The following is a 13,681-nucleotide window of genomic DNA, read 5'->3' on the forward strand; positions in this document are numbered from 1 at the left end:
ACGTATCTGTATAATGAGTCAGGGATAGGTCATCATGTTCAGAAAAATGCTATAACTATATTCTGAGCAGTATGCTACTCAGAGTTTGTCAGTGTGTAAGAAATTTTATGAACTGGAATAGCCATAGCAACAAACCAGCCAATGAGAACTGTTTTAGATTAAGACACAGTATTGGCTGTGTGAGGCATGTGATCCAGCCTAGGTCTAGGCGTGTCTCAGTCTTCTCTATGTTGTCTTTTTCTGATCTCCAAGTTAAGAGTTGTTGATGTTCCCCAGAGCTGAATGAAACTGTATGTATCATGTTTATACATATTTTATAGATAAAGTTTTTCCAAACTATGCCTCCTGCTCATTTTGAATGTGTGCTTATTTTTTGGGCTTATTTTTGCGCTGGAAAGCTGTAAAACTCTAACACAGTTCCACTTTGCAAAAAGAACAGAACCATGAAAGAGAAGTGCAGAAGTACAGAAATACATTTACAGACAGTACTCAAATTATGGCCACAATTGAGCCAAACAGCTGTTAAGTGAATATGATCCATTTAATGACCTTCTTTTCCACCATTATTAAGTGAATCACTGCAGTTGTTAAGTTAGTAACATGGTTGTTAAGTGAATCTGGCTTCCCTACTGATTTTTCGGATCAGAAGGTCACGAAAGGTAATCACATGACCCTGGGACACCACAACCATCATAAATACATAGCAATTACTAAGTGTCCAAAGTTTGATCATGTGGCCATGGGGATGCTGCAACAGTCGTAAGTGTGAAAATTGGTCATATGTCACTCTGTTCAGTGCCATCATAACTTCAAACAGTCATTAAACAAATGGTTGTAAGTCGAGGACTACCTGTAATTATTTTTTAGATTTTTCTTTTGTCTTTATTACTTTATAAGTAATTCAATGTAATGAACATGAGCGGCATTGAATTTTAGCCACTCGGAAGGTTAAGAGTTTAATCCTAGATAGCGACAGATGTTTCTCTCCTAGAGCGCAAAGAAAAAATATCTGCTGCGAACGCTGCATGGCGTCAGGAAGGGCATCCAGCCAGTAAATGCTCAGCTCCATCCAGTCACCCTGACTCTATTCCAAATTAAGGGATTACAGGGTTATAAAAAGGAAGTTTTTAATGCAACCAACATGCATAATACTCCTTCCATTTTCCCCATAACAATAACTCTGTGTGGTGGATTTAGCTGAGAGAATGACTGACCCTAAGTCACCCAACTGGATTCATACCTAAGGCAGGAAGGCAGAACTAGAACTCTCTGTCTCCTGGTTCCTAGACCAGCACCTAACCGCTACACCAAACTGGCTCTCGGTGATAAATTGTAGTTATTTCATTTAAATTTAAATATTTCATTGAACTTATTATAGCCGCCCACTCCAACTGATTCTGGGCAATTTATATAATCCAAATTTTCTGAGTTTTTAAATTAAAGATTATTAATTATGTATTTGATTTAAAGATTATTATTTATGTATTTGATATGGATGTTAGAAAATGTTAGAAAATACAATTCAAAACAAATGTAGAAGAGATTTTGGATTCTGTACCCAAGATTCTGGGGAAGCAAGAAAATGATTCAATATATACAAAAACATACAGATTCCTACTGTTATTAGAAAGGATCTAATCATGTAAATATAATAGCATCAAGCAATTTCACAACAGTTGTCTATTGTAAATGAAGCAAGGCATACAATGTAATTTATAAACTTCACCTTGAGGAAGAAGGTGTCTTGAACAGGCCACATATTTTCCATGGACAATTCATCTAAATTACTCTTTGGGAATTGGCTCTGCTTTAGGAAGTCAATTTGTTGTTCAATTTCTTCCATCTCTTTTACAATTGGCTAAAACAAAATTCCAACAATTACTATGAGCTGTTTCAAGGTGAATAATGGAACATATATTCTAATAAACTATTAATACTCACATTCTGATTCTAATTTCAGTTATATATAGATTTGTTTTTCTTTATAAAAATTAATAGATGATATATTTTCTGCATTTTTTGGCTATCAACTCCTAATTTTCTGCTACCACATTTTTGCTATTGTTATCTTGAGCAAGGAGCTAAATAAGGTGGACTTCATTAAACAACTGCCTTTGGGGGGACTGTTTGCAGTTGTGACCATAATGGAAATGTAATTTTGTGACCAATCTTTATATTTATAACCTCTGAAGGTCTGTAAAGCAAAGCAAAGCTGAAGTAAGGTCATAAACACAGCCATGATTTGACTTAGTGACTGCTTCACTTAATGACTGAGTTGCCAGTCCATATTATATTTGCTAAATACGGACTACCTGTATTTATTATTAAATTAATAAAAAGAAGAAACAGTAACTCACTGGCTGAATTCACACAATACTGTAAGATCTGGTTAAACAACTGCTATGTTCTGCCATATTTTGGAGCGGTACAAACCAGTCTTAGGAAACCAGGAAACTGGTATAGACCAGTCTTAAGCAAACAGTAAAGTTATTTTCCTAAAGTTACTGGGGGTTGATTATTATTTCTATTTTATTTTTGCATCATTTGTAAGCTTCTGAGAACTATTTTGGAATAGTCTAACTAAATTGCAGTAAGAAAGAAACAATCATGTTGCATGCACATTGTTAATTTTATATCAATTACGCTCATTTCAACCAAATGCATAGATAATATGCAAAAAATGATTTCTATCTGTATGTCATTAAAAGATCACTGTTTTAATCACTAGATTACTCAATGATATTTGTATTGCTGTGCATGTGAGAAAAAGGAATGATACAATTTTAAGTTGCTTTAATATATTCAGTGCATTCCAGATCTTGTATGTTATAGTTTGTGCTGTATGATATATGATTATTTCAGATTATTAGACTGAGTTCCTACAAGTTAATTTTAAAAACAAGGTATTTCCAGTGTTCTGTGCCTTAAATAATCAACCAAATCAGATGCATAAGATTCAAGAACTAGCTTCTCCCTGTGTTATGATCTTATTCAGAAAACAAATAATAATTAAAAATCACAAGGTATTTTCCAAGAAGATTCACAATTTACCACTCAATCTAATTTGCTTTTACCTCAAGTAGTGTATTCTGTTTCTCTGTGAGTCTTTCTAGAACCTTCAGCTCTTTCAAAAGCTGTTTAGTTCTTTGGAATACTAAAAGAGGTTGCATTCTCATGCCAGTCAATCTCAATTTTGCTTTATAGGATTGCATTTCAGCCAGAGCCGTCTTCATGGGACAGATGTGGGCCAATATTACCTAAAATAGAATGTATTAACAAGGAAAGGAAAGAAATATGTAAGACTCAGCATGCTTATAGCACTTTGGGAAATTCAGATATTTATGTTCAAAATACTTCACATATCTGATCTCAGAAAATCTAGGACAGCATGATTTTCTAAATATCTCAGATAGAACCGAGAATTTCACCCATTTGCATTTCTCTCTCATTTTCCTCCCCACTATATACATCTCCAAAATTAATTTCAGAAACAGCTTCTGCTCATGGAAATGGTGACCTCAATGAGTTGCTTTAAACCAGGAACACTAGTAACAGAATCCAAGAACCTTTCTTCCTCCTCTCAGGAGAATTTATTGGCTCAAATTCTGTAACACTAAACCATCTTCCCCACAATGTAAATGACCTCTGAAATGAAAGCGCCCCATCTGGCTAGATAAAACTGCTATCTCTACCTTGGGTCTTGGGTTAAAGCACATCTTGCTTTGTGCCTGCTGAACTGTCCCAATTCTTGACTGAACACCTAATGAGCCACCATTTTCACTTGGCAGATGGAGGCTATTTGGCAGCTACAGGTGGAAGGTTAATGGTAGAAATTTATGGTGATGAGCCATTCAGAGTTAAAAGGCAGTTTTTAAAAATATTATAGCACTGACATAAAGGAGCAGCAAAAAAAAGAAAGAAAACTCCATCATTACATTTTTAAAAGTTTGGGAATACTTCAAGAATAACAATACTTAGAAATACCTGGCTTCTAATCCAGCACTATATATACTACACTACAATTGTTCCTATTGCGATTTAGCCAGTTCCTTTTTTAGGTGAACTGCCTTACCTTACAATGTTTAAGATGCTCCTTAGGAGAAAAATCAAATGTGTCTTCAGATGGGGACAATATAGTTTTTATTTTTTCTACATCCTTCTCCATTGTTTTTACTTCAGATTCAATAGCTTCAACATCCTAAATTTTCAGAAACAAACATAGTACTTACTCTCTGCAAAGATTCTTAAATGCAAAACAAATGATGGACTCATAGCAATATAAGACTCAGAAAGCCTAATTTTTTTATTTATATCCAAAAAGTATCCCTTTATTAACCAGTTGGTTGCATCCATTTTATTTGAAGTCCCTCATTAAATCATGTGATCATTACAGACCTACAAATTTGATTCTCTGCTTTTAATACTGAAAGACTGTAATATATTGGATGTTATGAGAACCACAAAGACAATATCAAATTTACTTCTGGCCCAAGCTAGAATTATATGAAGCTAAACCAGGTGATGCTGACTAAATCATGCTTTTGCTCTTATGGCCAATAAAAGAATACCTTCACCTTCTATTTGCTGTTTTGTTGGTATTTCACTATTCTTTGGTCCCAAATGTTTCAGACACATGTACCATATTTAAGTAATGTTACATTATTCTTTTTCTCAAGAACATACCTGAAATAAATGCACAACCTTTCTTGCCTACCAATGTCTCAGTTTATCTCATCTTTCTCTGATCTTTCTCTTGTCCCACTACAGTAAAATTGTCTGATCAAGGCCTGTCTATTTTGTATTCCAGTAAGAGACACGCAAATAGGTGGCTAAATCATCAACATCAAGAATAGTATCTGAACCTTACTAAATCAAATAGAAAGCATTTTATTGTTAGATAATCCACACTTACATCAACCAAGTGCTGGATACATGGAAGAATTTCCATTATCTTTTGCTGTAAGATTTTAACTTGCTCATTTACTTCTGTCAATTCTTGCACCACACTGACAGTTTCAATTAAAGGGGACAATTCTTTCAGTTCTGGGGAAATAGCACTAAGAATACTTTGCTTTTGTTCTGAATCTTCTAATGCCATCTGGAGAGGAAAAGTTAGTATTATTTTTCTTTTTTAAAAAAAGACATTAAAATGCATAAAGGAAGCACACAGTTTGGAAAAATAAACCTTATCTTCTGAATATTTCACATGTGTTTTAATTACAGTAATTCATTGACAACAGCAAAAATATATAGTGAAACATCATCATCATCATCATCATCATATTTCTTCATCAACATCATCATAAAGATGGAAGGGACCTTCATCTAGTCCAACCCCCTGCTCAGGCAGGAAACCCTATACCATTTCAGACAAATGGCTGTCCAGTCTCTTCTTAAAAACTTCCAGTGTTGGAGCATTCACCGCTTCTGGAGGCAGGTTGTTCCACTGGTTAATTGTTCTGTCAGGAAGTTTCTCCTTAGTTCTAGGTTGCTTCTCTGTTTGATTAGTTTCCATCCATTGCTTCTTGTCCTTCCTTCAGGTGCACTGGAGAATAGCTTGACTCTCTCTTCTTTGGGGCAACCTCTGAGATATTGGAACACTGCTATCATGTCCCTCGTCCTTCTCTTCATTAAACTAGACATAACCAATTCCAGCAACCATTCCTTATATGTTTTAGCCTCCAGTCCCCTAATCATCTTTGTTGCTTTTCTCTGTACTCTTTCTAGAGTCTCAACATCTTTTTTACATCATGGTGACCAAAACTGGATGCAGTATTCCAATATATTTCAATATATTAATATTCAAGAAAAACTGACATAAAATAGAGGAATCCTGATAAATTTATGCAGGAACATCCAGGATGGTATTTAAAATAATCTCCTGCCTGAACTCCCCTGGCATTTAATCACAAGTTATGTAATGGCTTCTTCTGTGTTTCAAGCAAACCCTAGTTGTTCCTTTGCTGCTTGTTTTCGTTCTCAATTCTTCCTAATTAATCAGTCAAGTCCAACACATGGAAATTAACTTATTTGTTTAAAATCTATGCATAAATGAATTGGTTGGGAATATAAAGCCAGGTATCAATTAGCATAATACTATATTTCCAGGTATAAGACCTTCAATAAGATAATCATTTATCAATAATTATCCATTACTCATTTATGGGGGACCAGATCTTTATGGATTCAATGAGGTTTACTTCTGATCTTATATGTATAGAAATGCTGTCATCTGCAGCACAATCTATACTTCTCTATCAGGGGTCTTCAAACTTGGCCCTTTTATGACTTGTGGACTTCAACTCCCAGAATTCCTCAGCCAGGCACACTGGCTACGGAATTCTGGGAGTTGAAGTCCACAAGTCATAAAAGGGCCAAGCTTGAAGACCCCTGTTCTATATATTATATAGGCACTAGTGCACCCTCACCTTATATTGAAGATGGCAGCATAGTTATGTAAAACCTTTCCCCTCATATTGGCTTGTCACTGTCTTTTTCCAAGATTTTTTTAAACTTTTCTATTTAGCCTACTACCCTAATATTTCTTAGTAGTCTCTCACCAAAACACTAACTAAACTGACCCTGTTTAGCTTCCTAAACTCATGCAGACCAGCTAGATTAGGCATGTCAAACTCGTGACGTCATGTGACATTTCGCAATCTATCGCAACTTTTTCCCCATTGCCGTCAATGGGGTGGGCGCGGTTTTGGCGTGATGCATCCGGCCCGCAGGCCGGCAGTTTGACATGCCTGAGCTACATGCTATTACTTAGCCTAGCGCATGTATCTATACTAGTCATTATCAATGCAGCAATATGTCAACAGGTACTCTCAAGGAGAAGCAATAAATGGCTCCCATTATTTAGTTGCATATCAATTTACCTCAAGCGCACTGGCATGTTTATTCAAAGCTTCTGCAGTGTCACTTTTCACTTCCTCTGTTAGTAGACGGTTGGTGTTTTCAAGCCAAACCTGAATGCTTTTCAGGAGTTCATCACATTCTTCCAACTTGCTAGCAGCCTTTAATATAAAACATCACAAATTAATACACAGGTATCTGAAACATTGGAAGATCATCCAGATCCCCAAGCAAATTTCCACTCATGCAATAGGATCTTCTCATCATCCCCTCTGGAGCCATTTGTGGAGGAAGAGGGAGTGTAAAAAATTGTTAACTACTGACTTTTTTGTCAGTAGATTATACTAATTGTAGGTCTCAATCAAATTAAATTAAATATTCTCAGGCGATAGAACAGCAGTTAAAAATTTAATTTTTAATTTCTGGTTTAAAATATAAGAAGAAATAGGCGTATATTAAAAATAGGGAGAAAATTTTAAAATAAAAAGAGAATAACTAGTTACTCAGGGAACAGACATATCTGCCTTTCCTTTTACATATATGATGTCTATTTTGGTTATTATTTTCAGATGCATGAGGATTATTTTCTTTAAAGGAAGAAATAAGACATACTGTGAGATCTCAGTTAAGTATCTAGTTTTGTAAATAATGCCATATATTCAGAATCTAGGAAACCACTCATAAATCTGTGAAGCTCTATCAGGTCCTATGGAATTATATGCTTGTAGAAATTCACCCTGTCAGCCAGATTGACAGTTGCATCCTTAAAATATATGTTCGCAGTGCAATTGATAAAACTGAGATCAATACAGTCCTGACTGGAGGGAATCTAGAACCATCCAGATTTCAAACACAAATGATCTTTTAAGTCATCTTTTTACCCTGTTCAAGTTTGTAGTTCTACGCTCAGCATGCTGTGAAACTTGCTGGTATTGTTGCAGAGGTATCATCAAGTGATCCATCAATTCTTGAGCCTGGTGGGGATCTTGCTCCACTATATCTTGAACCTCTGAATCCAGTTCATTCATTTTATAATGCCAAAGATCTAGCAAATCCCAGACTCTCTGCACATAACAGAACAAAGGATAATGATAATGATGATAATGATAATGATGATGATGATGATAATAATAATAATAATAATAATAATAATAATAATAATAATAATAATAATAATAATAATGGTGGTGGTGGTGGTAGTGGTGATGGTGATAATGAAATGGATCTTGGAGGTCATCTAGTCCAACCCTCTGCTCAAGCAGGAAACCCTATACCATTTCAGACAAATGGCTGTCCAGTCTCTTCTTAAAAACTTCCACTGTTGGAGCATTCACAACTTCAGGAGGCAGGTTGTTCCACTGATTAATTGTTCTTAACTGTCAGGAAATTTCTCCTTAGTTCTAGGTTGCTTCTCTCTTTGATTAGTTTCCATCCACTGCTTCTTGTCCTGCCTTGAGGTGCTTTGGAGAATAGCTTGACTCCCTCTTCTTTGTGGCAACCCCTGAGATATTGGAACACTGCTATCATGTCAACCCCCCAAGTTCTTCTCGTCATTAAACTAGACATACCCAATTCCAGCAACCGTTCTTTATATGTTTTAGCCTCTAGTCCTCTGATCATCTTCCTATTTTAAAATTATCACTCTACTTCCAGGCTTACACCTGATTAAGGCAAGTCTGGTTTAAACAAGTAGCTCTACAGGCAGAATCAACACCAATTAGGAAGGAAAGCTCAGTGCTTCATCTGGAGCAAAGAAGTGGGATGTTACCTTCTGAACTTCTGTTGCTTTTGCAATGTTCTCGCTTTTTTGTTGTAACATATTTTCAACAGCTTGCAAACCTTTGTTAATGTCTTCTATTTTTTTCTCTATACTGTAGTGAGAGGAATTTTTCAGGAAGTCTGTGCTGACCTATCATAGTAAAGAGAAGCAGAAAGAAAAGTTCAGTCCTTGGATGGGAAAAACAGAAAATAAACTTAAAAACTAAACTATCAGTTCTTTCATATTATGAATAAATCCCCTCTCTATTTTAATTACCTTTTCTAAAGTTTAAATTTTAACATCTAGCTTACATCTGTACATTACCCTAAGGTGTAATAAAATTATTTGGTGGTATGAAAAGTATAAGAGCTAATTGTTCTCAATCCAGAGTTGGTAGTTATTTACACATTCAACTACCACTTTTGTCAAGGCTAGCAATACCAGGCAAAAGAGGGTGTAATTTATAAGAAAGGCAGGAAAAAAAGCTTTGAATCACTATGGGTATAAGAGACACTTATTTTCACTGATGGGGTTGATTTGACTTCATTCCTATCCACAATAAAGATTCTTATCTATCCAAAATGTTTGTAAGACTAAATTGTCTGCTTAGTCCTGATTTAGGAAGATGGTCTAGCCTTCTAAAGTCAGGATTTACAAATGTACTAGAGTAAACCAACCACAGTATTTTATGGTTTACAGAATTATCTGAGGATTTCTTCAAATACTACCTAGCAGGTTAGTGAAAGGGACAGTTAACAATAAAAGTTAGATGGAATTTGTTAGCATGGGAAGCAAAACCCCAAATATAATTTTCTAGAGAATAAACAACTAACTAGAATAAATCTAGAGCTTCAGCAAGAATTTCCTTAAGTTTCAAAATCAAGTAGGATGATGCTACCTTTTCTTCCAGATCATGTAACATTCCCTTGCAGTCTTCCAAATGTTCTTCAATATCAATTGGGATTATTCTATATAATTCATTGAACTTGATTTGTAGGTTGTCCATGATTTGCTTCTTACTATCAACTACTCTCTGAATCTCCTAAGAGGAAAAAAGAATTAGAAATTATTTCAAGATTGGTTGGAAGAAATAATCTTTCCCACTATATCTAAGGTACAAACAGATATTTTTTTCATGAGAAAACTTTGCAGAGCAAAACCTGAAAGATGCTTCCTTTTATTTTTTATTATACTTTTCAATTCATTGAAAATACATTAAACCCAATACTTTTCATTGTATTGTCAGGGCTTATTGACAGATGAAATATTAATGAAGAAACAATGCTTGTTTGATTTAAGCTCCATAAAGAGCTTTTCAGATTCAGAAGAGAAAAAAACCTAAAAACATTTTTTAAAAAGTGACCAAAAGTACATTTGCTGGGCCATTTGTTTTGGTGTCATCTTAATGAAAATATCCAAACAAAACAGCTCCTTCCAGTTCTGCATGAAGGATATCATTTTCACAGGATAAAACAAACTTGACAGTTGTTAATATTTGTGGCCGAGAAACTCAATCTGGTCTACATCCTCTGGCATGAACAACCGTGAAATACATTTTGTTGCCAAATAACTTGGATCTCTTGCTGAGAGATACATTTCATTTACAATTATTTGTTTTAATTCCAAGATATCAAACTATTGGATTTTGTTTCTTATTTCACAGTTAGAGAACAAATGTGAAAATAAAGGGTATGTGTAAGAACTGCAAAGAAACAAAATTTGGCTAAATGTTGGAAGAAGTTTCTTAACAGGGAAAGGCGTTTGTGGAACTGATTACCTCTGTAAACAGTATTGTCTCCTTGATTGGCTGGAAGGATTCATTTATGGATTTTTGGATTATGCGAAGGTTTGGATTACAGCATCTTCAAAAATCTCTTCAAAAACTGGCATTCTGTGATTCTTTATATAGCTTTTTCAATGCTCCTTCATGTATGGCTTATTTGGTCATCCAAACAAGCTATACATGAAAGAGCTTTCTAAATGAAATGGAAAAGAAACTCTACAGCATTCTCTCTCTGGTTAGATGTTTATGGATGACAGCATCTGTGCACCATGTTTGTGAAGCAGTTAAATGTAGACGGTAAAGAAGGATAACGCAATTCTAATAATTATAACTTTGGAAGAATCAGAGTATTGGAAGGATCAGAGATCAATGATACCCCACTTTGCAACTCAAGAATTGGATACAAAGTGTTTTATTTCACTAAAACCTCTTAGTCTACCATCTACAGAAGCAGCTTCTTACCAACCTCAAGTTTCAATGCCTTTTCATTAGGGGTTTCCAAATCTATGTCACAGAGCTGGCATATGATGTGCTGTAATGAAGTCTTCATAGCTTTCAGTTCTTCACTGCACTTGGTCCGGTACACCATCTCAGACTGCACGGCCTCTTTTTCTTTTTGAGCCTTTTGACAGAGCCTGAAAAAATTCCATTAGAAATACTATTAAGAAGAAGAAGAAGGAGAAGGAGATCATTGTGGGTTCTGGTGTTTTGGAGGGCCTTGAAGACCTGGCTCTTCCCCCAGCTTTTCAGCTAGGAAGGGTATAGCCCATTTTTAAGCTTTTGTGTTTTTGCATGCTTCCCAGTTTTTTCCTTTGCTTATTTTTACAATTATTTTTTTATTGTTTTACAGTTTTTCTGTTTTCTTGTGAACTGCCCAGGGTTATTGGCAATTAACAGATGTACAAATTTAATGAATGAATTAATAAGTGAATGAATGACCTGTTATGTTCAAATAAGGGGCCAGAAATCAAGGCAACTCTCAGGCTTGTGTCAATTCCATTTCATTAACATGAATGGCATAACCAAAAACAAAATTCAAGTGAAGTGCAAAGCAAAGTGCATTAGCTTAAAAGTACTGGTACTAGCATCACATGAAATAATGATATAATAGTTAATCAAACAAATGCATTTAAAACTTGGGTGTAAATAGATATTAAAACAGTATTCCAGCATTCATCTTGGGAAGGCTTGGGTGAAGAAGTAAATCCTCGTTTTGTTTTGTTACAAATACTGCTCTCTGCCTGGAACTTATGCACATTTGCCAGATAAACTGGAGCTCAAACTTCAAGTTAATGAAGAAAAACCATCAGAATGTATTTTGAAATCCTAATTAAACTTTGTGCAAAAAGTTGTACAACTTCACTCAGGAATAGTGTTTCATACTTACTCTTCTGTTCGCTGCTGCATGTTTTGAATTTCACAGACAATAGGAAGACTTTCCTTTCCAGGGACACTCCCAGAGACACTCAGAATGTTCCTTAATCGGCAAAGTATTAAGCGTAGCATCAATTTCTCAGTATCCACACTTTCTATATAACTGCTTGTGGATTCCAGAAATTCTTCCAGTTCTTTGGTTGCTTCTTGTTTTTTGTCTTGGAGGCTCTCAGGCAGCTCTTCTTGAAGATTGTCTAGAATAATTGTTTCTCGTTCCAACTAGAGAGAAAATAAGCAAAACACAAATAAGAGAAACTTTGATGAGGGGGGATACATGGAAAGGACATCTAAGTGAATGGAAGTTGCGTTTCTATGCACACTTATCTGGAAATAAGTTCCACTTAATTCAGGGGAACTTACTCTTCTATAAATATTTGCAGTATTGCTCTTATCATTTTATCTTCATTGTTCATTTTATATAACAAATACAATAATAATGGCTTTAACATATTCTTTTTGTTTAAAATAAGAGCATAAGGCATCTGCAGCTACATGAAATGCTTGTGAGTTTCAGCCACTTCATTCCAAATCACATTCAGTTCCTAATACAAAGCACAACAATGTCTGTTACTTGTTGATAGCTACTGAACCAGGATTCAACTTCACTGAATAACCCCAGATTCCAGAAAGAGAAACTAACCTCTATTATTTTCTCCACACCATGTATGATTTTGTGTACAGTTAGTCCTTGTTCATCAATCAATCATTCATGACCATTTAAACTTAAAACAGTGCTCAACAAGGAGCCATGGTGGTGCACTAATTAAAACATAGTATTGCAGGATAACTATGCCCACAGCCAGGAGTTTGATCCTGACCGGCTTGTTGGGGGCAATATATTGACATTTGTAAATGGCTCAGAGAATGCTGTAAAGGACTATGGAGTGATATATAAGTCTAAGTCTAAGGGGACTAACAATTGTTCCTCCTACTTGTAGCCCTTACCATCTTCCTGTCATGTGAATGTGATTTGGGTGCTTGCAACAAGCTCTCATTATAATAATTGTGGTATCCTGTAGTCATGTGATCCCCATCTGTGACTTTCACTACCAAGTCCAACAAGCAAAGTCAATGGGGAAGCCAGCAGGAGGTTGCAAATGGTGATGCAGAATGCTGCAACTGCACAGGATTCACTTAACGACATCAGCTGGAACAGTTTTCAGTCCCAGTTACATTGTTAAGTGAGGATTACCTGTACTACCATTCCACCCTTTATTCATTCTTATGTGACAAAATGGACAGTTTTATCTTTTTAAACCTGCCTGTACTTAAGACAATCAAACAAGTCCACATACAATTGAGCTTGAAAATATCTGTCAAGTGTTTCCATGTTACTCACTTCTTCATTGACAGATTTCCATTCTTGGTTCTGTTCTTCACATTTGCCCTCCCATTCTTTTGCAACACTGAATAAACAGAGCCATTTCAGCCACAACATTGATACAATGGGTACAATCAGCACTCCATCGTTTTCTTTGCAGATCAAGCTTAGTGACTGTGAGTCTCGCCTCAACTTCATTAGCTCCTCTTTGATTGAAAGTAATTGGGACAACCGTATCTATAAAGGAGAGTACAAAGAATAAAGTCTAAATAGTGAGTTTCAATCATCTAGTTAGAAAAAAGGCAAAGTACAAAAAAACAAATTGCGACAGTCAAGCCAAAGTATCTCAAGCCCCTATAATAAGCAACAAATCTGTATCTAAAATTGTGCAGTTCACAGTAAGAAAGGAGTCACCAAAGAGTTTGTTTCTTTGCAATCATCGGTTTCAGGTTTAATACAGATTTGCATTACCCACATTTTGACCTTACGTTCAGCTAACCTTAATAACTAACATTAATAACTATTT

At 35.5% G+C, this 13,681-nt stretch overlaps 1 protein-coding gene across 10 annotated transcripts in view; it reads right to left on the reverse strand.

Annotated features, from left to right (window-relative positions):
* SYNE2 (spectrin repeat containing nuclear envelope protein 2) overlaps positions 1-13,681 on the reverse strand; it is a 224,697-nt gene that overhangs the window by 101,677 nt on the left and 109,339 nt on the right. For all 10 annotated transcript variants that reach the window (XM_039319483.1, XM_039319485.1, XM_039319484.1 and 7 more), the window contains 11 exons: positions 13,174-13,392; positions 11,788-12,053; positions 10,867-11,035; positions 9,516-9,659; positions 8,627-8,767; positions 7,740-7,922; positions 6,882-7,019; positions 4,913-5,098; positions 4,073-4,198; positions 3,075-3,257; positions 1,727-1,858 (listed from right to left, as the gene is read on the reverse strand). In XM_039319483.1, coding sequence (XP_039175417.1) covers positions 1,727-1,858; positions 3,075-3,257; positions 4,073-4,198; positions 4,913-5,098; positions 6,882-7,019; positions 7,740-7,922; positions 8,627-8,767; positions 9,516-9,659; positions 10,867-11,035; positions 11,788-12,053; positions 13,174-13,392 — 1,887 coding nt within the window. The remainder of the gene's footprint in view (positions 1-1,726; positions 1,859-3,074; positions 3,258-4,072; positions 4,199-4,912; positions 5,099-6,881; positions 7,020-7,739; positions 7,923-8,626; positions 8,768-9,515; positions 9,660-10,866; positions 11,036-11,787; positions 12,054-13,173; positions 13,393-13,681) is intronic.

This window comes from Crotalus tigris, unplaced genomic scaffold (assembly GCF_016545835.1).
Source record: "Crotalus tigris isolate CLP2741 ecotype Arizona unplaced genomic scaffold, ASM1654583v1 scf7180000023598.3388751, whole genome shotgun sequence".
Taxonomy (NCBI): domain Eukaryota; kingdom Metazoa; phylum Chordata; class Lepidosauria; order Squamata; family Viperidae; genus Crotalus; species Crotalus tigris.